The 26,921-nt window shown below is 31.7% G+C and overlaps 1 protein-coding gene across 5 annotated transcripts in view; it reads left to right on the top strand.

Moving 5' to 3' along the window:
- Window positions 1–26,921, top strand: part of LOC118188267 (transcription factor RFX4-like) — a 200,264-nt gene that overhangs the window by 135,685 nt on the left and 37,658 nt on the right. For all 5 annotated transcript variants that reach the window (XM_085809867.1, XM_085809869.1, XM_085809868.1 and 2 more), the window contains 5 exons: window positions 12,915–13,038; window positions 18,547–18,608; window positions 18,687–18,764; window positions 18,971–19,001; window positions 26,465–26,563. In XM_085809867.1, the coding sequence (XP_085665993.1) occupies window positions 12,973–13,038; window positions 18,547–18,608; window positions 18,687–18,764; window positions 18,971–19,001; window positions 26,465–26,563 (336 nt within the window). In that variant the 5' untranslated portion in view covers window positions 12,915–12,972. The remainder of the gene's footprint in view (window positions 1–12,914; window positions 13,039–18,546; window positions 18,609–18,686; window positions 18,765–18,970; window positions 19,002–26,464; window positions 26,564–26,921) is intronic.

Below are 26,921 nucleotides of genomic sequence, written 5' to 3'. Positions count from 1 at the left end.
CACGGTGACTTTGAATACCCAAGATTTCAGATAATCCCATTACTAAAATGACAAAATTTTGCTTCTAGAAAAAAAAAAAAAAAAAGATTTCAATCATTCTTCATTCCGGAAGTGACGACTCAGAACTCAAAAGCACTAAAGCAAAATGTAACAGATTTTTCATGCTTATTAAGCAACCCATTAGTGACCTTAAATTATACTAGAGTTATGATTATTCGATATGAACTAAATTATAACAGTGTTATCAGACACGAACTGCTCTGAATGATGAAGGTTCGATAACTCGGAATCACCGAAATTCTTAAAATGGATCCGCTGAATAAAAATTAATACTTCTTTTTTACCAATTTGGCGGGAGAAAGAGAGATGTAATCAGTGTCCATCGAAATATTTTCGTATATTTTTACCAGCCTACAGCAAAATTACTTCGTTGAAAAATATTTTAACCCAAATGCATCGTAGGAAAATTGAATGATGGAAAAGAAAAGCTTTGTAATATGCATTAAAAGAAATGATATTGTGTGGCGTTAAACAAATTACTTCGCAAAGAGTTTAGTTAATGGGATGTGGTTTTAGCATTAATCCTCTAAAAATAGTAATTGAAAATAATAATAATTTCAAGAGCGAATATGTTTTCGAGGTATGCCAGAGAAACGGATGTTGGATAATCGAGACTCATAACTGCATTTACTTCTTCATTTTGTAAGGAATTATCGCTTTTCTCAATGCCTGTCTTTATGATGCAAGTAGCAGCACGTCCGGTTAGCAGTCAGAAGATGCAGAGCTCGAATCCTGGCTAATGCATAACTGATTTTTCGAGTTTTCTGCTTCGAAAAGTCTAATAAATTTTGCAAAGTAATAATTGTTATTACTTTGTAATAAAATTATTACTTTGTAAAATTGTTACTTTGTAAAATTGTTACTTTGTAAATTATTACTTTGTAAAAGAAAAGCAAAATTATGCTCTTACATTTTCCCACATAATTAACAGACTACTGAAAAACTACTCTGCTCTAGAAATAAAAATCTTTAAATTAAGTATTTATGCCTCATGAAAAATATAATACTCTATATAAACATTTCTTTGAAAGCATTGTTCTGAAGCTTCTTCTTAGTACATGTCATATTTCTCTTTAAATTGAGGTTTGTTCCAGAGTCATGCTGAAACTGTTTATCCTAAATAAATTTGTTATTTGGTTTTTAAACAGGTTTGTAATTTAAAGAAAAACCGTGATAAAAAATTTCTTAAGATTCTTACGTTTAGTTTTTTTTTTGTTGTTTGTTTGGGGGGGTGACATTAAAGACAAAAGTTTCCTCTGAAAAATATAAATATTGTGTGTCTTTCATTTTCGCGTTGCTTATTGGGAACCTGATAATCCAGAAGACATGTTTTTAAACTTTTTCTGGAAAATAAGACGTACAGAATAAATTATCAATAAATGTTAGCGAAATTTATCATAAGATTGCAGTCTTTAAAGTCTTTAAACTTTAAAGTTTATCTGTAGTTTTGATAAATTTGGTATTCACTCTTAATTTCAAGCATTACGATCTTTAGTTTATTAGGAGACTGTGGTACTACAAGTTATCAAAGGGCTGATATAATAAATACGTAAGCTCTTCTGTTTAATCAACTTCAAAGCATCGAAAAACTCTGAATAACATTTTCTCCATATATTGCATCATACAATGCTTCAAAAAATCCTTTTCCTTTTATTTATATTTATAATATTTTGAAGGGCAACGCAGATGGGTATTGCGGGAAGTGGTTGTTTCATTTAATTTAAAATTTCTTGACTAGTCCGGAAATAAATTCTAGCAGACTGAATGAAATTAAGGTCAAAGTATTCTCGCACGCCATGAGTGCTCCCTCCACTTACCATCAGTTTTCATTAGCAAACTCCCATAAGCTGCGGAGAGGCTCTGGAGCATGTCTACCCCTCAGCACATTCTTTCCTTCAATAGACTGCGACTGTCGTCAAGCACGTGTCTGCAACTTAATTGTCCTCCGAAAGCGCACCATCGTGCTTAGTACTAAGGAAGGGTAGTTGTATATTTCACCAATAGAAGAACTCCCATAATACTCTCCTCTTTTATTCTCGCTGCTATTACGAAATGAGGTCTGATAAATTCAGATAACGTTTAGTTAGATGATCTCCATTTCCATTTAATTCTCACTTTTCAAATAAACAGGAATAAATGGAGGCAACTGTAACAGTATTTTAGTCACAAATATATTTTCAGTCATACTAAAAACAGGATTTATCACCCCCAGCACCACACAGAATCTCCATTGCAAGAAGTAATACTTGTGCATTTTCTTCAGTTTCCAGAGACAATATTGAGAAATACAGTAGTTTTTCATGGATAACTAATAGTGAGATAAAGTTTTATTTCACATGTTAAGAATTTGCAGCCCAGAGGGTATAGAGTTTAGTGACGTTGACTACCGTACCGAAGGACCCGAGTTAGAATACCGGAGGAGGCATAGATGTTTGTAAGCCTATAGTGTCTGTGCGGCAAGGGGCGTGTTCAAAATACATTGCAAGCAGAAAGTTTCTTTGAGTGATTGAGGGTAAGGGTCACTCGGGTGTTCTTTAAAACTGAGGCGGAGCTGCACAGTTAGTGCGGTGGGATTATACGTGTACAGCCGATGATGAAAGCGTTTCATATTCACTTCCCATCTCTTAGCATAAAATCCTAAATATTCTTGAATTTGAATATCGGCTTTTAATAAAATTAACAATTTTTGCAAAGCTTGATTCAAAACGATTTTCAAGTTTTCGGGGACTACTATAGCTTCACGATGAATGGAGCAGTGAGTAAATTTAGTTTCAGGTGCGACTTTCTTTATTTGAAAAATAACACCGGAATGATTTCGTGCTAAAATCCGCAAACAAAAAATTGTCAGTTATTTTAAAATTTTCATTTGCAGTTGCTCTATCATAAAGAGATTCACAAAATAAATACTCTTCGGCAATCGTTTACCTTCTTCGAAAGGTATATAAACTAATGATTGAACGAAGTTCGTTCAGTACTTTTAACTCTATTCCAATGCGAAGTACTCACTGTGTTTTATTTTTTGAATGAGAGTTTCTTTTATAGAAATTGTCATTCATGAATTCGTCGACTTATTGTATCATTTAATAACAGAATATTATCAAGTTCATTAGCTACTTTTTTTCGTTGAATAATGTTAAAATAATATCTTTAGCTACTGGTAATATAAGGTTTTTTCCACTAATGTTAGGCTGCCTAGTCTTGGTAATTCTTAGGCTAACTAGGCCAAAGCTTTCTTAGCCTTACTTTCAAAGCTTTTTCACTTGAAGTACCAAAACCTTTTATTATTTATTTACTATCTTTGAATTCCGACAATTTCCTCTTAAACTATTTTTCAGATTTATTCTTTAAATTGGCATGCTTGTAGCCCATATGGTATAGTGGTTAGGGGAGCCTACTACGGTTCCGAATGGCTCGAGTTCGAATCCCGGATAAGACATGGATGTTTGTAAATGTATAGTGTCGGTGCGGCAAGGGGCGTGCTCAAAATACATTGCAAGCAGAATGTTCCCTTCAGTGATTGGTGGTAAGGGTCACTCGGGTGTTTTTTAAAGCTGGAGCGGAGCTGCACGGGATTATGCATGTGCGGTGGGATTATGCATGTACAGCTGATGGTGAAATTCTGGTATCCTACCCACTTATGACTGCATCTTGACAGGAAGTAAACACTTTAATATTATTTTTAAAACAATATTTTGTTAAAAATTGGGTATCAAACCCTTTTCCATAATGAGCTATTACTATATAACCATATTGTTTTAATCGAATAACCATTTACAATACTCTTCATCGTCTTTAATAAATTGTTACGAATTTCATACATATGTGAATAATTTTTGGCAAATTATATGTGAAATTGCAACCTTTTTTTTTGCACAATGTAATACGAAAATCTTAAGAGGCGAAGCTTTGTGTGAAAAGTAAGTATACAGGGGCATTTAGCTTTAAGTAAATGGCTTTCTCGCTAAACCGAGGAGATATCGCCAAGGTTTTTGGCGACTAATTCTTGTCGCAAAATTTGGCGAGAAATCGCCATTTTAATACGGTCCCTAGATAACTGTAATGCGTATTGTAACTGAATAATTGTAATTGATCCTCTATGTAACTGTAACCGTATCCGGCCCTCACATGCCTTCCAGTAATTTCGAGAAGGTAGCATAGATTTTTCTGCGGCCGGGGGGAAACTATATAAGACCGGGGAGAGAATCAATTTCTCTGTTGTAGTCAGTTGAGAGCGGAATTCGGAGAATTGAGATATCCAAGAGAGGTTTGCCTTTTAGATGTTGTTTGCATTGCGGGTTGTGTTTAACATTCTTAGTAGTCTCTCTCTCTTTTTTTTTTTTTTTTTTTTTTTTTGTTTGTTTTGAAAGTTTCAGACCTGTAAAGTGGTTCTTTGGTAAAATAAGTTTTATCGAGCTATCATCGGTTCTGTGTGTATTCAATCTGTCACGAACCGGTACGCACGCAACAATATTTTCTTTTCATATAAAATCATGATTAACAACTAAATTAACTTTATGGACACTTGTTTCTTGATTTGTTTAAAAAAACATGTATTTTTCTGTAAATTCTCCATGTCTACATTTGTTACACCAACCACGCTGGTTTTCAATTTTACACCTACACTTGTTTAAACAATAAGTTTCATCATTTTCTTTACAAAATTTACACCATTCGTTTGTTTTTATACATAGCTCCATTAGCTTCTTCTCTTTTCGTATAACATTTATGTTCTTTTGGACCCTATCCTTTACAATTTTTGCATTTAGATTTCCCGACATTTATATTTTTTTGGACTTCTTTTATTTCTTCGATTATTCCTGCTACATTTCGAGCATTTCCATAGTATTTTACAAAAAGATAAATCTTTACCATTATTTTTTTTACGACTTTCAAAACCTTTTTTTAACTTTAAAAGATCTAAGACAGTCATTGCAGTGTATTTCCTCTCCTTGACAATTATTATTTGCTACAAAACATGTTCTACGTTTTAGAGGGCATTTGCGTTTATCTTTTTTTAATTATAGCTCCCTTTGCAATAATGACAACTGTTGTTTAATAGTTTTTTAGAAATGATATGCTTTGCAGAACATCTTGAATATTTTTTGCAAATTCTTTATTTGATTTTTCATATTTTTCTAATAATTTAATATTTTTCTAACAAGTTTATGAAATTCCTCTAAAATTTTTTGAATGCGTATTTTTCTTGTAATCGATTCTCTTTTTTTATTCTAATTTTAGCTCATAATTTAATAAGTTTAATATCATTTTCTAGTATTTTTTTCTCTTTATCTCGTTCATTTATATCGAAGAGATTTTACTCTTAGTAAAAATGATTTTACTCCCAATAAATACGTAAATGTTAGAATGGATTGGATTATTCAATTACGGCAAAGCACACGAGGGCTATCTGCCTAAAGGGAGGGATGCCTTCGTGGAGGACTTTCTAAGGGGAAACTGACTCGTATACACGTTACACATGGGGAAAACCACGAAAACGCCCATGCAGGCTGCCAGCCCGTTCGCGGGATTCGAGCCTCGGACCGAACTACCAGTGTTCAACGTCTTTACCGCTCGGCCGCTGGTGGGCTAAATGTTAGAAGGAAAGATGTAATAGGTTGGGACGAAACAGTTAAAGATCAAAATTTAAGTGAAAACGTTTCAAATAAATAAAAAGCAGACGGGTGTAATACAAATTTATGTAAACAAGTATTAAGTTAAAAAAAAGTCTTTCACTTTAATCTACAAAAATAGAGATCTTCCACGGCTAGCTAAACCTGATAATTGCATGTACGAGTACTACGACAGCGCAACACGAAGAATGTAATAATTCTTAACATCTATAAAATTATCTTTTCCCAGTCTTTGTAAAAATCGCTGTTTTGAGGCTCTTGTGCATGCGTTTAAAACTCTTAATGTTTTTAATAATTATATTAAAAATATTAATTGTTGAATGATTTAATTCAAGTCCCCGTATAACGTTTTTTTCATAATTTACATTCAAGTTACTTTACTAAAACACAATTTACTAAAACACAATTTTCGGAATTAAACTTCGTACATATGGGTTCCCTCTTTTTTGATACTTCTACTAAATTTATATTAGGAGATAATATAATCAACAACAGTTCTTTAGTAAATAAATTATATATATATATATAATATACTTCCCAGAATTTTTAAAAGTTTTGCTACCTAAAAGTTTGTTTTATGATCTACGTATTTTATCTTTTATCATCTACACTTCTTGAAGCTTTAACTTCCGCGCGACTTTGAAAATGGCGATTCCCAGTGTTGCCATTTGGCAAACCGTAAGAACTCTAGTTTCTCTTTCAGATATAATGAATATTTAATTGCTTAACACATAATGTTCTAAAAGCTATAAACGCACTTCTTAATATTTTAAATCCGTATTTTATAATTTTTGCTTTGTTTTGGTAATAAATCTAATTGATATAATTTAAAATATGCTTAATTTATACCTAATTTATGATTACGAATATTTTCAGCATTACTGTAATTAATAAGATGATCTTAAAATCGTACATTACGTAACTCAGTGCAAAATTATTAGTTGGTTTTATTCACTTATTTTTTAATTAGCATTTTTAATTGATTGAGCGACTTTAACTGCGAAAAATTTGCTCACAAATTTTATATTGTTTAGAGTATGTAATCATTTGCATCATTTCCATTGGCTAATTTATTCAAATCAGTTTTAATCGAAAATTATCTGCATAGTAGGCGGGGACTCGACGTTCAGGCGACGCTGCATTCATCCAATCTGTCATCAACCATCGGGCATGCTCAGTTTATCTTTGGAGAAAAAATCTAATCTGGTCTGAAAGCAAGAGGTATTTAATCATTTACTATAATCTTTTAGGAACGAAATCAAACGTGTAACAATCGCATCATTTCTTTATTGCCAATTAAGGGCGTCAATAATTCTTTTGACTGTTTGCTTTGCTACAGTACGCGTTCGCATTCAATAACTAGAATTTCAGTCTTTTTCGCTTTATTCAACATTTATTTTCAGCGAGGAAATGAATATTTCTTAGCTCGCATGACAAAAATACAAGGTTTTAGGAAAATATATATCTACGCGTGTACGTTTGCAAAGAGAATCAATTCAAAATTAATTAGAGTTGCTGTCAAAGTCGATTGTAACTTAATACTGCATATTACTCGCATAAAATTCGCTTTGCGAATTCATTTCGTATACGCGGATTAGATTCATTTCGCACACGCGGAAATACACGAGGCTATTACAGAAGATATTTTTTCCCTTAGTAAAAGATACAGATTGATGATTTCCTTAGCAAAAGACAGAGATGATTTTTTTTCCTTAGCAAAACATAGAGATTCATGATTTCCTTAGTAAAATACAGAGATGATTTTTTTCCTTAGTGAAAGTAGATGATGTTTTTCCTTAGAAAAAGTTCTTAATAATAATTCATTTCCATATAATTCTTCATAAAGGGGATTCAGAGGTCATTGACATTAAGCATAGACTATAGTCGTATATATTTAAAAAATTCGAAACGCAGGACCAATTATAAATTGTGAAATTGTTCTCTACACTCCCCGAAGCATTTTAAAGCATAATATCATAGTAAGTGTCTCTTTAACTGCTGTTGAAAGTGTTTCTTCCCTCCCCCATTTGCATCACTAGAGAATAACTGAAGCGATGACAGCTTAAAAAATACTTTTTAAAGTACAAATTATTGCACTATAGTACAAAACAAAAATATAACCAAAAATATAAATAAAGGGGAAAAAGAAAAATATTTCAGACTGAACTCTTCCGTTTATAGCGTTTTATCTAAAAGAAGAGTAATTTTTTTTTTAATATAAAAAAGTTAAAAGGTGCTCACAGTTTTTGTAAAATTGATTATTCGCTACCAGTTACTTATGCCGTTAAGAAGTAACTTTTATTAATTACAATGGGTTCATAAATCCCTTAATTATGAGTTGAAGATATTATATTTTAAATTATTTAATTAATAGCAATTATATGAATTACTAAAAAAGTTAAATAAAGAACTTAAATATTTAAAAAAAAGCGTTTGCTGCTTTTATGACTCTCAGACTGTTAATCAAAAATACACTGATTAAATTTGAAACGTAAATTAAATATCGTATGCTTAGATGAATGATAACACTCTGACAGGAAGTTATGCGCTAGACTGTATCGAAAATAAATTAAAGTTCATACATTTCGCATATTCATCCTAAAGGCAGAACTTCCTAAGGTCCATTTTCAAATTCATTTCCTTTTTTCAGTCAATCCATGGCACGATTTTGTGTATGAGTTTGTTTCACAAGAACAGGACTTTGAATATTAAATGATAACAATGAAATGTCTTTTCGGTGTTAAAAGTTAACTAACGGTATGAAGACTTCAATAATCTAATGCAAAGAAGAGTTTAACTTAAATTTTAAAAAGACAAAAATTACAAAATATGCAAAAATGTTAAGAGACATAAATCTTTACAAATATTTCTCTCCTCTTTTTAGGTAAAACTAATGTCTACACTTTCTGCATATAAAATAATCTTGTAATGAATAAAATAAAAATTCAACTCGAAGAGAATTTTAATTTTCAAGCCTTTGGTGTTTATTTCTGAAACATTTTTAGAATACTTTAATATAAACAAACAAAATATCAGTATATTGATGAAGTACATTATTATTTGAAAAAAACTGGAGAAAAAAGGATGTATATTCGGAGGCTTTCAATCTGCATATTGTAACCAAATTTCATTACAACCATAATATTTTATTTTGGACGTCCTTTAGGACATTATAATACTACAGAAGACAGTAAACCCTTTTTAATAATACTATAAAATATTACTTGTTGTAAAATGATAAGATGTCAAGTGAAATGACTTTTAAATTGATCCTCTTTTTACACCGGTAAACAACTAATTAGTATCGAGTCCCTATTAGTGGCCAAGTGGTTAAGGCTGTTGATCACTGGTGGTTCGACCTGAGTTCGATTCCAGGCGAATGGGGTGATTGCATGGGTGTTTTCGTGGATTCCGCATGTGCAACTTAGATACGAGCTAGTTTTCCTTAGAAAATCCTCCACGAAATCATCCCTTCCCTTAGGCAGATAGCTTTAGAGTGCTTTACTATAGTTAAATAAGCCAAATCAAACCAACGGATTAAGGTGGCTACAAATTTGATTTTCATAGTTTTTCCCATTTGAAACGTGAATCTGTGCCAGTTTCACTTAGAAAGTTCTGCAGGAAGGCCATCTGTTTCCTTAGGAAGACACTCCTCGTGTGCTTTGTCATAAACCAAACAACCTAACCTAAGTCTAACCTCGAAGATAAATGAAAAGTCTAATCTTCGACTGGGAATATATCCTTATCGTGTTTTTGATCTTTTAATTCGAAACGGAGAGATTCTTATCATGCTGAAAACATTAGCTCCTTATCGAAATAAAAAAAAGAAAGGGAAAATATTCTAGTTCAGCTGTAAATGGCGTCCTTTGCACGATTACGAAATTAAATCAGTTACGTGACTCAGCTGTCACATGATCAAATTCGCAGTATCAAATTCCATCCTTAAACAGAAAAATATAAAAGTTGGTTGCTGAATGTCGATAGTTCAGTTTACCATCATGGGCTCAAAATCTTGATATCAAATGGGTATCAACTTAAATTCCTAGTTGCAAGAATTTCAAAATGTATTACCGTTAGAAAAAATTGTAGACGGGATACAAAACAACTTAACGTATAAATAACAAATAAAAATTCATTTTATTCCCTTTTTGCACAAAGCGAAATTGAAAAACCCGCGAGTCTGCCTGAAGAGTTTGCCTGAAGCAACTAACAGTTACAGCTTAACATCCTAATAAAGAAATATTGAAGAAATTCCCTAGAAATATTGGTACAAAAAACGATTCCAGAGGATCTTTTTTCAGCAGCTGGTCCATTTCTGTCTTCAGCGCCATTGATAAAATGCATATAGGCGAAATCTAATGAGTACTTCTCGAAATTCACACGAGGAATGATGATTTACGCTGAACGTTTTTATCTCCTGCTCAATAGCACCCTGTATTCCTTCACTTTCACCACTTCCGCACACATTCCATTCCAAAATCTGCTATTTTCAGTCCCCTTTACCTGCCTTTACATTTTTGCTAGGTATTTTTTGTGTTGCGTTGTAACTTATCTCACTTGTTTGACAGTGATACAGAATAAGCCAACGAAAATCATCGTAATAAGGAGAGCAAGATTCCGCCTGTTATTGGGAACAGCAATAGCCCCTTAAGTTTTCTACTTAATTTAGTTATTTTCCTTTCTGTCCTAAAAATAGTAACGTGCTTATAATAAATTTCTGTGAACTGTGTCATTTCAAAATTAATCCTATCATATGATTCTTATTATAACGCTCAACGCAAGAAGTCTTTTAGCTGCTAATATTGTTAAGTTTTGAAAATGAAAACCTTAATTAACCAATAGATATAAAATTATAGCTTATAACTTCTCTAACGTCCTTATTGGAATCAACAGACTTTTTCTTAACATTTCTGTCTTGTTAACATGTTGTCCTCCTTTCCCCTTCCTTACCTCAAATGTATTATAAAAATGTGAAAAGTTGATGTAATTGTTGAAGATCAGGAGCATGTTTTGCACCGGTTTAGCTGTTTAACTCTACTTCAAAAATGTTTTGGCAAGAATAAAGAAATATTCAATCGGCTATGACAACTGCTTTTTCTTTCTGTACAAATGCGGTCATCATATTTTATGTCGCATCAAATTAAAATTTAGTTTTAATTTCAAACTATTTAAATTCAATTTAAATTAGGAAACTCTCCCTCTCTAGCGCCATCTATTTTCATCACATACCATACTTTGTTTTACTTCAGCTAAAATTAAACATGCAATCATTAACTGGTCGCCTCTTTGGTGAAAATGCTGAGTTAATTAAAATATTTCTAGCTGCTGCATATTTCTCCATTATGTTTCGCGTTTACTCGTAGAAAATACATGAAAAATTATGGCAATTTCATATTGTTTTCCATTTAATTGATTTCGTTTTCATTTATTAGTGTAGTATAATTATTCATCAAGTTTTATTTTTGGCTTAACTTAAGACTTCTATGTTTGAACTTTGTGAATTTCATTTTGACAATTAAAATTTAATTCTCCTAATTTTCAATCTTAGCATCAAGTATCTGGTTTACTAATTTGGAATATTTTCGATTTATTGGTACAACTGCAAAGTCTATTAAACTATTAAACTAAAACTAACAACTGCAAAGTATATTAAGCTATTAAATTTCTTCTTATACAGGTAAATTTAACATTAAATAAGACTATTTCAGAGTAGTTTTTTTCCATTGGTTCACTTGTGAACGAAGATTGTAATAAATATTTCCAACGCATGAAGTGGCACAATTAAAAACTTCAGAGGCGCTTTCCATTAAACCCCGAACATGTTGATATCATTAACAGCCAGTGATATAACTGGATAATAACATCCTCTAGTGGAAAAAAAAGGGTAGGCTGCAAAAGTGTATTAGTGTGAATAATGAATTATTAGATGCCAAACGAGGCATTGCACATCAATTTTATTAACAACAAATGATTATTACTTACAGATGAGATCCAATTTGGACATCACTGTGGTATTCCAAGAACTGCATACGTTGCACGACATTTTTCCACGGTGGCTCGCAGCATACCGAAATTAATTTGTCTCACTTGTAACGTTATTCGATCTTTTAGAGTTGCTATATCGGGGACATGTCCTTGATACACACCACATTTAAGAAGTACCTACAACCAAAATTCACAAGGATTGAGATCGTATGACCTCGGTGGCCATACTGTGACTAATGACTCTGCTGTCTAAGAAATGTTGCTTCAATACAAGTCAAATGCGTGTGTGGATGGGGGGGTGCAACATCCTGCATGAATATTGTCGAATCAACACAGGTGGACTCGTAGCTTCAGTTGAGGAACCACGCAGTTCTTCAGCATATCGGCATAACTGTCAGAAGTAACGGTACAGGTCACTGGTCCACTTTCCCGATTTTCCTCGTAAAGGTAAGGACCGATGATAAAAGATGCTGTAAAACCCCACGACCATGTTCCATCGACTGTCATGCGTGCTAAGAATATCAATGAAACATCAAATCGAGTGGCTGCATCGCCAAAGACTAATAAGAAGCGATTCTATACGGGCAAACCTTGCACATCTGACGCAGGATCTACCGCATTTGCAAATATAACGGAGATTTTTTATTGTTTGACTCCTAAGTTAGCTAATGAATGGCTAACTATACAGTCTGAGAAACCGAGTTCATTCGTCTCAATCTACTGAATTGTGAAAAGTTATTGTTCCGTTTTCCAAGAGGCAATAGGTATCAGATCCCCCAAGGCAAAAATTGCAGATGTTTTGAGAAATTTTTTTCACACCGCTAATCTCTCGAAACTACTTTTGGGCAGACATATTTTAAGTACCCTCATCGGTAAAGACACTAAATTGAAAATACCTCAGCTGGCTCGAGATTCGAAGGGGAGATAAAACGCTGTGCACAGTCGGTCTTCGCTAACCACCATACTGTTCGAAACGGCGGAGATTTTTTAGATAGTCTGATATAGTTACAGGTAGTATTATAATCTGATAACAGTATCGATTTTGAGCATAAAGATATTAGTATTAAGAAGAAAAGTATCCAAGCAGAAAATGTATTTTCCTGAAAATCAAACGTTCAACGGCACATACATAATATTAGTATATTATTCTATTTAAACTTGCATTGATTTCTCTACGAAGCAGCTCGTAAAAACGATAAATTATTTATGTTTTTCTCTTTCCCCCGAAAATATTTGTAGGTTGGAAGAGAACTATGAAACAGCAGAAGGTGTATGCATACCAAGAAGTACTCTTTATATGCATTATGTTGACTTTTGTGCAAAGAATTTCATGCAGCCTGTGAATGCTGCTTCGTTTGGAAAGGTAACAGTTATATACATACATTTATTAATTTATGTATTAGTTTATCTTACGCACTTTAAACCGCAATTAGGGAAAATGAATATCAACGAAAAACTAATTTGTTGTAGTGTCATTAGGTTATTTCGAAGCAGGAGACATGAAAAATGAGCAATGCCTTTGCTGAGACTCGAACCCTGAACCTCTCGAATACGTGTCGAGTATGCTTCCAGTTACAACACGAAAGCATGCGGAGAGGAGGAAGAAAATAGTGTAATAGTAAGTTTTTCATTTCAAAGCTTTTAAATAAAGAAGCTTTGAAATGAAAAACTTTTTATTGTGTAAAAGTATGCCATTTTAGTATATTTTAATTATACTAAAGAATTCGTAAATTTAATTTTAAAATAATGCTGATTTTCTGCAATTTTAATTTTTAAATAATGGTTGCATTTAGTTCTGAGGTAATAAAATTAAGACATCGACTCCAGATCTAGTTAACGTTTTTACTTTCAGTTTGTTAGTTACAAAACTTCATGGATTCTCAGAGTTTAATATTTCTTTCTTTCTTTTGTAAGATTCGTGGTCCTTAATATATTAGACTGTGCCATTGACCATACTTATAGCATTGTTGCCAATGTGATTTAATATTGACTGGTAACTAACAAATACTTAAAATGTCACGCTAAAAAGCAAGAAATGCGTACCATAAAAAGAGGGATAAATAAAATCTCCCTTTTTCAATCGTTGTTAGCCACATTCTTTTCCCCTTTTTTTTTTTTTTTTTGTTAAAAATTATCAAAAATACGTTAGGAGATTAGATTTTCTACATCCATCGAAATCGGTTTTTACGTTAATGATTTTGATTCCAGTCTACATAACTCAAAGGGTTTTATAAACCTTTGCTCATGTAATTTAACCTTATGGAGATAATAGCACCGCGTAGTTAACTACATTGGTAAGCCTGTTAAACCAGAGAGTTGCTTCATTTGCTAAATGTAATTCACCAGCGAAAGAAGTTTAGTAATTTAAAAGGTTAGGTACCTTTAAAATGTCAAAACTGTAACAGCTTTACAGCTCAATATGTGTATAACTAACTTGTTTATCTTCGTGGAATTTTGTGCGCTTATTTCGAAATTTTTAATGTCGCATTTGTGCTTTTAGTTTACGTTGCAGGCATTAAAATATTTTCAACCAAATAAAAATAAGATACGTTCTTCTTCATCGACATAAAATGTGATGTGTACTACGTGCAATTTTATGGGTAAAGAAATCCCGATTTTAAGTTGATTTTATTCGAATTAATAAACTAATGTATAATTAAAATTACTTGATTACTTGCTGCAAAAGTAATTGAATTACATTTTGTTAAAAAATAACTTTTTTTACTCTTTGACCTTGAAACTGACTACTTTCAAATATAAAATTAAAGGTAATTTCTAAAGTTTTTATGTTAGAAGCATAGTAGTTGATCTTTTTACACTCATTAAAGTTCCTTGATCAAAGCTTTTTGTAATTCTGGCCAACAATTTCAAAGAAATCCTGACCGCAAGCAAGAAAATTATAGTTTTGAAGTAATAGGGGGACTGGAAAGTAATGTCGTTTCTGCGCATGCCGACAACAACGTGCTAAAGGCAGAAGTGGAAGCAAATCCATGTCAAACACTCTTAACCAACCTTGGTCGACCATCCAAGAACATTTAAAGTAGAATGGAAAAATAAGCAAAGCAGGTGCCTCACCCACCATATTCGCCCGATATCGCACCCTCGGATTTCCATTTATTCCGATCCCTACAACATTTTCTTAGTGACAAAAAGTTTGAAAATTTGGATGATGTTCAAAATGCCATCTAGAGATATTTTACTCAAAAACCAATTGACTTTTATCGGTCTGGGATTGAAATCTGCAGCATACTATATGGCAATATAGTAATCTGTCCCCCATAATATGTCCGAAAAGAACAAAGCCAACCTATCCATCACATGCAACGTATTGCTTCAACGGCACCATACAGAACCGTTTTTTGATCGTTTGATTAGTGGAGACAAAAAAATAAGTCCTATATGATAATCCAAAACTCAAAAGGCAGTTTTAATAAGGGTTAAAAGGGTTTACATCCCGAAAAATCGCTTCTGGGTGTTTGATGGAGTATTCGCGGAATAGTTCATTTTGAATTGTTGAAACCTGGAAAAACTGATAATGTAGACCTTTATTGTGAACAATTGTATCTAGTGAACCAATCTTTAATCGAAAAATATCAATTGTCAACAGAAAAGGCGTCATTCTGCAACACGACAATGCAAGACCGCACTGTGCAAGACGAACACTGGAAAAATATAATGAATTGGGGTGGGAGGTATTGCCTCAGCCATCATATTCGCCCGATATCGCACCCTCGGATTTCCATTTATTCCGATCCCTACAACATTTTCTTAGTGACAAAAAGTTTGATAATTTAGATGATGTTCAAAATGCCATCTCGAGATATTTTACTTAAAAACCAATTGATTTTTATCGGTCTGGGATTGAAATCTGCATACTATATGGCAAAAGGTTGCCGATAACGAGGGTCATTATATTATTGATTAAAAATAAAAACTTATTACAAATTTATTCGTTTGAATTTAATGTAAAAAAGCGACATTACTTTCCGGTCCCCCTATTATCTTAAATTAAATATAATTATCTTCAAATCCTGCAAATGCTCAGTTTTTTTTTATTATTGATAAATATAAAGTGTATTTACAAGTTTGTGAGTACGCATATTTATATATTTAAATAGTATTGCATGCATATTTATCATAATTTTAATTGAGACAATGAAAGATCACGACTCAAAATATGCATATGATTTCAAATTTTATCATATTTCTAAACGTTCTTGAGTCAGAAGCATAACAATTGGCCATTTTATACAGATAGAGTATTTACATAAATGTTAAAAAATCTCTTGAAATTCTAATTAGTCATTTCAGACAAATCATGCGCACAAGCAAGAAAACACATTTTTACGAAATCTTAATTCAAAAAGGAAATTTCCTAGAAGGATTCCTTGTAAGCATGTTGTTTCCTTAAAATGAAAAAATATATAGACAGATATGCTAATAGATTAACTTTTCTGTCATGCGCAACTATAAATGTATATAAATTTATATATAGAAGCATTTTAAATAAAATTATAAGTAAATTATATTTGAGCCTTTAAATAACAAAAGCTTAGAAATATATTTCATACAGCGAACTTTAATATGGATGTTTTAAAGTGAATTTGAATATGAAATTAATTTTAAAACTCTTGTAATAAATCAAATTTTAATAATGTAAAAGCATAAAATTCGATTTTTTTTGTCTATTTAAAGACACCTGATCTCTTAATCTGATGCATTATATATTTTAGTTAATTTAAATAATGTGTTTATTCAGTAACTTTTTCTGAAGAAGGAAGACGATGCTGTTTGTCTTTTGAAACATACTGACTATTTTTTTTTTAACTGAAAGCTCATTTTCTCCATTTTACATAGCATTTTACCTTATGGATAGTTTTCAACGCTTAATTATATTCAACTGTACGAATTTGTTCAATTTATGTGATTTAATGTTTTAAAACTTTAAAGTTTTTTTAGGGTTAAAATAAAGAAATGCAACGAGCTAATAGTTGCAAACATTTGAACATCGTTTTTATTAAGTAGTTGTAAGAGAAAATGAATTGAAAAAAAAATTATTTAAAAAAATACAGGTAAAATGATATATATTGTAACCATATGCTGAAACATTAAATTCTTGAAAAATCTTTTGCTATTACCAGCTTTTCAAAGCATATTTAAATAATAATAGTTATGTGGGAAAAGAGCATGACAAATTAAAATTTCAAATTTTGGCAAATTTGATTTGCTGAAAAATAGTTGTTATACAAAACCTTTCCCATCAAAGACTGAGTTTAGCCGAAACAGCATTTAGTTGCAAACATTGCCCATCCTACACGTAATTTAGCAAACATTAATAGTTGCTTCAAAATGCCGGCTTAAAATATAGAATTCAAAAATATAATATGAATATAGTTATAAGTTATTTTCTCCCTCCTTACCGCGTACCTTCATGGTGTACCTGGATAGCACTTTTGGCTGATAATCGGGAGGTCTGCAGGTCGAATTCAGGTGAGAGTACTGCGGATTTCTTCAATTTGATGACACCGGATAATTCTTAAACAAAGACTCTACAAGTGACGCCCGAAATAAAAAAGAGACAGTGGACAATAATTTGTCACCACTTAGGATTTGGCGATTGTGTTCTCTCATTCACAGTCACCCTTTAAAAAGGGGAGTATATATTTTCTCCCTCCTTTTCTCATACCTTCGTGGTGTAACTGGAAGCCCATCCTACACGTAATTTTGGAGGTCCGGAGCTCAAAACCCGGCCAGGGCATTGCATATTTTTCACGCCTCCTGCATCGATAAACCTAATAAGGTTCTACGTAATATCTGATTACAGTAAGCCACAAGGGCTATTTATTATTTTTAGCAATTTTGTATAACTAAGTACGAATTTTACAGAAATGCTCGAAAGAAAAATCTCATTAAAAATAGAAAAGCTATGTGTTACTTTATGCTTTAGACGATATAAATGCTCAATTATTAATGCGAAGATGAATGAATGCATGAAATGAAGCATGCAAAATTTCACAGATATTTTATGGTAAGAAAAAACGATTAAGATATTGAAAATTAAGATTAACTTCCAATATAGGGATCCTTACACATTTTGGAGCGGAAAAAATAAAAAAATTAACTATACCTTCATCGGGATTTGAACCATTTATCTTCCATTTGTAAGTAATCTTGGCATATGGAAGTCAAAGAATTTTTTAGCTAAGAATAATCAATTTGTTTAGGAATACATTACATGCGAACAGCTCTTTTTCACAGGTGAAAACCAATAAGAAATGAACCCGAATGACCAATGAGTATTCACAATTGGTGACGAAGCTAATTTCTAGTAATTTCACTTCAAGGCTATAAACTTTATCAAAACAAAAATGCTATCAGTGTCCAGCTGTAGCAAGAAATAAAGAAGTTTATAATTACTTACATACAAACTTATGTATTTTAATTTAAGCATAAAAAATAAATAAGAGAAAGAGTCTAGGCTGTCATCATTTATTCAATTCTTTCTCCACTTAGAAAACTTCTATAATTTGTTTAATTTTAGTTTCAATTAAAATAAACTATTTAATGATTAATTAAACATTTTAGGTTTGCTTGAAATAAAAATGTAATACTTAGCTGTCAATAAATTTGAAACAAAATTTGTAATTAACATAAATTTCTTGCAGGTATCAAAGTTTAGATTTCAAACAGAAAATAAATATAAATTTGAATTTTTCCTATGCATATTATTATTTATGTATGTTATAATAAATATTTAGTATGAAAAATTAAAATTATTTCAAATATTTTTTTATTTTGTTAATAAAAAACTTTCAATTTGTTTGGTCCGAACATTCAAATAATACCATTCTGATACATATATATATTTCAGATCATTCGGCAGCAGTTTCCTCAGTTAACTACTCGAAGATTAGGGACCAGAGGACAATCCAGGTGAGCCTTTGTCGCAATCGAGTCACTTTCGTAAGATGCATATCGCTGGAATTGGCTACAAAGTGTTGTGTTTTTCAGGTACCACTATTATGGGATAGCGATCCGGGAGAGCTCTGCATATTTCCAGATATCCTTTTCCAAGAAAGGGGCTATAGGGTAAGGATGAAATTGTTGTTTCGAAGAATGCTTTGCGCATCAACGACCGTCTCCCGGAAACGGGAAGAGAAAAAAATATCTCTTTTAAGGGTAGACTGCCGTTGCCATGGCTAATCCGCCCTTTCCCTGGCATATTTCTAGAGCACCATTTTAATTCAAATACAATAGAATTCGACAAGACTACAAATTGAATGCTTTCTTTTCAGCTGCGAGCCTCGGAGGGATGCTGCCAAACAGGTGAGTGGATACATATTTTCTTAGAAGTTCGTTCGTGTGTAAAATCCTTAGATCTATCATTTTTAGAAGGCTTACATTTTCCCGACTTTATTGTTAACCTTATGAGATTTGTGGTGTTCTTTCAGAATTTCAGGAAATATTGATCTCAGAGTAAAGAATAGCTTGCTAAGAGTGGGTGAGAACGATGTTATGGTTATTATTAGGTTTCGCAATTACAATTCCATATATAATATCGTGTCAGTTTTTTTAGGAAAATTTTTGCGTCAGGTAAAAGTCAATCAATTATAGAGCAGATAAAGTCACCGGTTGTTAGCGCTTTCTCCATTTCAGTGAAACGTACTATGTTCAGATATGTCTGCTCTTACTCCTCTTATACAACTCAAATGCATAGTTTTCCACCTGTGTTCTTACTTTTTTAGCGTTTTAGCATTATGGAACATAAATTTGACTACTTAAAATTTCTTTTTAGTTTTTTGCAATTAGAATATTAACACTTCTGCTTTATCAATGCATGTTGAAATGTTAGTATTTCATGCTTTTTAGTTTTTGTAAGGTTTAAAAGTTATAAAAGGCGTTTTAAATATATATATATATGTAACTGTATGCAAATAATGTCAGTTTATTTAATCTCCGAAAATAAATCATTTCTATTTAAAAAATTACCATTTTTAATCCAAGCATAGCTTCATATCTCTCTTAATCTAATCAATATGTTATTCTGAAAGTACTAAACAGATCTGAAACAGTAATTGAAATACATTTAATAATTAAAACAAGGAAGGGAATTAGATATTTATGATCCAAGTGTCTGCCTTTAAACAATTTTTGATTTTTCAAGAAATGTAGGAAAATTATTTGTTTTTTGCCTTGTTCAGTACAATGTTTTCGTGTATTAGACTCATCAATTTTAGGAACTGGGGAAAGAAGTGTTTTTTTTCCACAACCAGATTCCTATAATTGTTAACTGTTTTCAATTACTCTCATTAAAGCGAATAAGAATAGGTTTACGTTAGATTGCAGTTTAATTTTAAAAGGCGCATTTAGCTCTGTCGTTCCCTAATTAATTTTTCCTAGAAAAGATTTTTCTAATCTTCATTTGTTTGGAAGTCATAACCGCCAAACTAATAATAATAATAATCTTTGCCTTATTTATAAATGGAATTACCAGATTAGTATATTTGAAATATACGAAGAAAATAAGATGGTTTACTTGAGTTAATTTACACATTTTAACTCAAACGAGATGAAAAAAAAATGTATGATACTAGTCATAATGGATAGACTTCTAGCATCCATACTTAATGAATTTCAATAATACCCCCACCTTTATGAACTTCCACTTTACGAAATCTCCGAAAGTGAAAATTTAGCTAAGTCCTTTTTATTTTTAAATCTAGAATCTTTCATCAGTAAGCAATGGGTTATTTGCGTACCATTACCATAGCAATGCCATCTGAGAAGAAAAATTCGATTTAATACCTAAAATATTTCGACCTTTCCTTATGAATTGAAATTAAAACTGCGATTAGTTTTTAGTCTTGAGGTATTCTTGACTCCTATGTTAAATTTACCAAAATCTCTAACTCGTATAATCAATAAATCATACTATGATAATTTAATTTAAATATAAAGATCAGCTCTCCGATAAGCATACACATTACTATGTATGTTTGATGATTAAAAGAATAGTTATTTTAAAACATACTGCAATTAATTATGTCATTTCTAAGCAGAATTTTGGTAAATGCGGATTCAATTCATAGTCCTTCATCATTAATTAAGCAAAAGCATGCATAATCAGTCGCAGTATGACTAATTTTTCATTCCTCCCTTTTCCAAATCATTAATGAAGCTCCAGAATCGTTTATTACTTTTATGGTGAAGAAAAAGCAAAAATCCCATTACTTTGTGTTGTTGGAAGGCTAAAAGATATCCTTATTATTTCTTTTCTGTTGTGATTATTTCAGACATTCCTTACTATAAGATGGCAATCGTATTCATTTATTGGTTTGAAAAATAGCTTATGAAATTTCCTTGCTTTCTGAAAATACAATTCTACTATAACATTGTGAAATTAATCTGCCATGTTTGGGAAAAAGTAAAATATTACAGAAAATAACTTACTTAGTTTAATATTCAGTTTCTGTTTTACTGCTAAAACAGAAAATGGCCAGAAATATACTCACTGATCAGTGATAAAGCATCAAAATATATGTATAAAGTAACGAAATTAGGAATTTTGTTACTTTATACATATATTTTGATGCTTCATCACTGAATATTCCATCAGAAAAGAAAGATGAATCTCCTAAATAAAAACGGTAAAGGAGTTTTGAAAATCAATTAGAAGTTTATGTTAATTAATGCTTGAATTTAAGAGAAAAGGGAAACATTTTATTAATTTCTGTAAACAACAAAATAAATCAGAATTATAGCAAAAAGTGTACTATCTCTCTTTGATGAGAACAGTCCGAAATAACAAGTTGTATATATTACTATATCTACAACTATGAGGGCTAGTTACAAAGTTAATAACTAGTTCCATTTCACCTAGTTCAAAATCAATAATCTTAAAAGTAAACTACTGTTGCTTTTAGTTATTCCTTTAAGTTTACAGAAATTTCAAATATTACTTTATGGATATTTAATTTCGATTAATGTCGAAATATATCTTTATGGATACGTTAATAATTTTGTAAATTTTAGTGAAGATAGATGATAAGCTTTATAGGGAAATACTTGAAAGCATGATGATATGTTGTAGATGCAGAATGAAGTAATTGCTGTCGTTAGCCGTATTTAAACATTTACTTTTTATTTATGGTTGACAGGCATTTCATCAACTCAACTCAAATAAAAGAAGCAATGACAGCGCCTCTTACAGATTTTATTTATTACATTTTTTAAGAGTACAACAAGGAGGCGGAAGGGAAACAGAAAGCGAAATGTGATGTACACTAAAACGGAGGCCTAGTTAAAAACGGAGAAAGGTTTTGGTTTGCAGTTTTCTCATTGGCTATTAAAAGTTTCTTTATTGCTTGTTTGAATTTCAGTTAACAAATTAGCTGAGTCACCAGCGTTACGTAAGACATGGAAACTGGCAGTATCCAAATTGAAAGAAAATTAAGGGGCTGATGCAAATTAAAGGTAGTAGCTTAATTTACATTATATATATGCATAGAGAGTCTAGACTGGTACTTCTAGGTAAATGAGTTTTTAAAATAACTTAAATAAGTCAGAGTGTTTAATGAAACTATTTTAAACTGCTTGGGGGTAGAATGGTTTTGAAAATATGAAGTTTAACTTTTCATTCGTATATAGTCCTCGCAGAACAGGAAGTTCAACTATTGTAATATCATGCTTTAATATATTAAATGAAAAAACCTTCACATGCAAAACTTGGGAGGACACTAAATTTTAATTTGATGATCTCTTTTCAACGCATATTTTCAAACGAAATCCCCTAAAGTAATACTTATATTATGTATAACTTAAAGGAATAGCCACAAAATACACAAAATAAAAGCTGCTTGCGTTCGTGTTGAATAGATTCTTAGAAGGTAAAAGTGTTAATTATTAATTTTGTAACTAGCACCCCTAGAAAATGTTAATTACTCATATCTCAATGAGTTTTGAAGATTAAATTATATAACTTTTTTCATATAACTTGTCAATGTATAGTAGACACTTTAGAACTAGCTCTAAGGGACCGTGTAAAAGGATATTTTTATTTGTTTAAAAAAATTTCTATTCCCAGTACAGAAATTAATTTCCCTATTTTGTGAAAACTGTAATGAGAAGTACATGTCTACGATCAAGGCATAGTCCCCAAACAGGAAAAACTGACTATTAATATTTTTTATTCAGCTTAATTATTATAAACTTTTCCCCCTTATGAAAGCAAATTAGTAAAACAACCCACAAAATTCTAAAAATACCTTTCCGATATTTGGACTGAAAGTATATTTTGTCATAAACTACAATGAACTTGTAACTTGAAACAGACTTATTAATTCCAGAACATGCGTAATCTTAGCTTAAGAAAAAGTTTTAGGAAAAGTTCAAGTCGATATTGAATTTGATTCAAAGATTTACAATAATAATAATAAAAAATTAAAGAAATAAAAATCCTGAATTTTTTTTTTTCTTTAAAGTATCATAAAATGTTTCAAGAAATAAAACAAAATAAACGGGAAGGAAAATGAAGCTAGGAATGAAAAAGAAAAATTGTTACCTTGCGTTGAAAAATTATTACCTTGCGTTAAGAAAATTGTGCGTAGGTGCAGTACGGCTATTAGAGTATAAATGTGAAATATTTGTTGATTGATTTTTAACCGCATTTGAAATGGAAGAAATTCCGTAAAACCAGTTGAGGTGGAAATTTTCTCTTTTATAAAAGGGTTTAAGCGAAAAAAGATCTTATAATTGCAACAAAAACTCCACGAAACTACGTATGCAACGAGCATGTTTGGCCAGGGTGCGAATCCAGGTCCAACCACTAGCATTCGAAGTTTTAATTACTTGACCACTGGTGGGCTTCCGTTCCTCCCAAAAGTGACCTGTAACATGAATATGAATCAACGCCCATTACAAAAGTTCCCCACGAATGTACTTGCTTTGTCATAATCTGAATAATTCAATACAGTCTAATATGATTTATATATAGATTTTATTTAAGCATCTGATTATTAATTAAGTTATTTACTTTATATAATTTAAGGGAATCATGATAAACCTGTTTAATTAAAGTTTTTAACAGCTGCAGTATCATTACTGTATCTGTATGTAAGTTGGTATGTTATATGGTATATTTAATTATAGCAAAGCACACGAAGACTGTCTACCTAAGATGTTAGGTTAGGTTAGGTTATTTAATTACGGCAAAGCCTCGAGGGCTATCTGCCTAAGGAGAGTGATGCCTTCGTGGAGGACTTTCTAAAGGAAACTGGCTTGTATACACGTTACACATGGGGAAAACCACGAAAACACCCATGCAGCCAGCCCATTAGCGGGATTCGAACCTCGGACCGAACTACCAGTGTTCAGCGACTTTACCGCTCGGCCGCTGGTGGGCCCGTCTGCCTAAGAGGAGGGAGGCGTTCGTGTAGGACATTCTAAGGGAAACTGGCTAGTATAATTTATCGAAAAAAAAAAAAAACAATCTGAAAGTTTCCGCTTTTAAATTACGTCCAAAGGGTCGCTTTTTTAACATTTTGTGTGTTATCTTTATTTATTAAATATCATGGTCTACGTACTCAAACTATAAAATTCAGTTCAGCGACATGGCAAAATAATTTTAAAATGAGCATACATTTAGAATTTCATATGCGCAGTCTCGCGCGCTGGAGATAATTATTATTATTTTTTTTTTTCCGCCTCGTGCAGTGTTATCATTGCTCGATTTGAAATCGTTGAGTTTGTAATCAAAAATTCGTTGAAGTGTTACAAAATATGAAATGGATAATAAAACAAATTTCAAATTAGGGGTTCCACATGCCAATATTCTATGGAAGATAACGTTATTCAAATTTTGATGGCTCTAGGTACCGTTGTTTTATCACAATGCGAGAAACATGCATACATTCATGCAGATTCTTCATTATTTAATTTCTTTAAATATAATACAGGGCTATAATATTTGGTAGCAACAATTTGAAAAGTGAAACAACGCTTATCGTGAATCGACGCAAAATGCCAAAACGAAATTAATAGTCCTAGGCAAATTGCGCCTTTGGACTAAACAGAATCTGACTCAAATCCTAACTCACCTAAAAATGGTATTACTAAACCAAAGGCATCACAAATGATAGATTTTCTTATAGAAAAAATTATTTATGTCTGTGATGTTTTATCTAAAATGACAATAGACATTTTGCCGTTCAGAGTATTTTGTACTACAGTTGAATTGAGAAAGTCATTAATTGCAAGAAAGTTTAAAAAATATACCAAAATCTGTTAATACTATAAGAAGAACTGTTTTAAACTATAGTGACAGTGTTCGCAATCCTCTGTAAAATCAATTAACATAATTAATGCTAAATGGTATAAAATTTAGTCTCACATTTGACGAATGAACAAGTGTACGAAATAGGCGTTACTTAAATATATTCATTCTGAAATGAAAATTTGGAATATAGGGCTCACAGATGTCTCAGGAAATTTACCAGCTGCAAAATGTGTAGAAGTAGTTGACTGCAAACTGGAGAAACGTTGATTATCTCTGAAAGAAGATATTGTCTGCATAACTACTGATGGAGCAACGCTGATGAAAAAAGTTGGAAAGTTGATTGATGCAAAACAGCAATTATACTATGTTCGTAGTATTCAGCTTGGGGTTCTTGAACTCGGAAACACTTAAAAGTTTTGTATGTAACATATAGGACTTTCAAATAATTGAGAAAGCATATCGCTCATTATTACCATCAAAACAAACCGGCATGGACGCAGGAAGAACATTTTTAACTGCAGGTAATGTGCCCAAAAATACGTTCCAGGCTTAAGGCAGTTCAACGATCACATTTCAAATATTTCCAATTCATAAATTAGTTTTTTTTTTCTATTACTAGATATTATACAATGAACACAACTAGTTTTTATGTGATATTTACTCTTCTTATATTTTGTTCCTTTAATCTACTGTAATAATATAATGGCTTATTTTTATGTTACATTTTCTGTTTCTAACGTTATAAATTATAATTTTACTGCTCTTATTAACGATGTTTGATTGTAACATTTGTTCCTTCATTATATATTTGTGCATAACAAAATTGTTTATGTAGTTTATAAATTTTCTGTATATAAAGTCAATAAATACGACAAGAAACAACTGCGTTTTTGTACCGTTTTCGAAAAATTCCTAATACCGGTATTAATAGCGATATTCCGGTACAACGTTTCAGAAAATATCAAATACCGGTAATGCATTTTTGGTACGGTATTGCAATCACTAATTGGAGCATTGGATAATTATTCATGAAACTGAGTTTTTTGCAAAAAGAGAAATATTACTAATTTCAGTGGAATGATTACTTCCTTTAGCAATGCCATAAATTTCTTGAAAATTTTTGTTGTTAAATTTTAAATACAGTTTTTTCGGGTTCCCCCTTCTTTTAGAATGCATTAAGCTATGTTTATTATCATGTTCTCAAGTATAACGAGTGTTGACTTTATTCTTTTTCATATATTTTTTATTCTTATAAAAGAGATTTTCAAACAGTAATCAAATCACAATTCGCATTGTGAATAGTTGAAAAGAGAATTAATTTCAACTGTTTAATTCGGAAAAGAGGCCTGGCGTGAAGAAATTCAGGAATAGTTAGATTTTTAATATATACATATGTATATAACATATATAAAGTGCTGTGATAGGAAATACCTGTCATTAGGAGTGGGAAAGGGAGGTTTATAGTGACAATTCAACGCAATTTCAATTCAACGACAACTAATTCAGTTGTTTCCAGGCGCCTCTTTACTCAACACGCTCCAGAAACGGAACTGTTCTGCCTGAATTTCCTAGTGTTAAGGACCTCCATCTGCCTCCATCTGTAGACATCGAAAAGGTAAGAAAATTCCTTAATAAATTTATTGAGTTTTAATATTTTACACAAAATTGAAGGGTACTTTGCTTGTATAGAAATTTAACTCGATGTTCTTTAGACCCGGCTAGACTGCAAAGCGATTCAGCTATCCTACCTGAATTCAAATAACAAAATATCGGAAAGGTTAAGATAACCAGTTTTATTCAACTCTTTAAATTAAGAGAAGGTAGTAATTAACTGCAAGGCGTGGCTGCCAAATGTTCTTAATCTAAAATGTTCAAAACCTCGGCCTAAATACACAACAATTAATTTGCAAACTGGTGAGAAATACGGAAAGAAAAAGTTAAAGTAGAGGTTGAAATCATAATAGCTAGTTAAT

This window comes from Stegodyphus dumicola, chromosome X2 (assembly GCF_044657685.1).
Source record: "Stegodyphus dumicola isolate Sdum_Otavi_A_Nest chromosome X2, ASM4465768v1".
NCBI lineage: Eukaryota > Metazoa > Arthropoda > Arachnida > Araneae > Eresidae > Stegodyphus > Stegodyphus dumicola.
The sequence above is the reverse complement of the archived record's forward strand: the minus strand, read 5'-3'. Positions and strand labels throughout refer to the sequence as shown.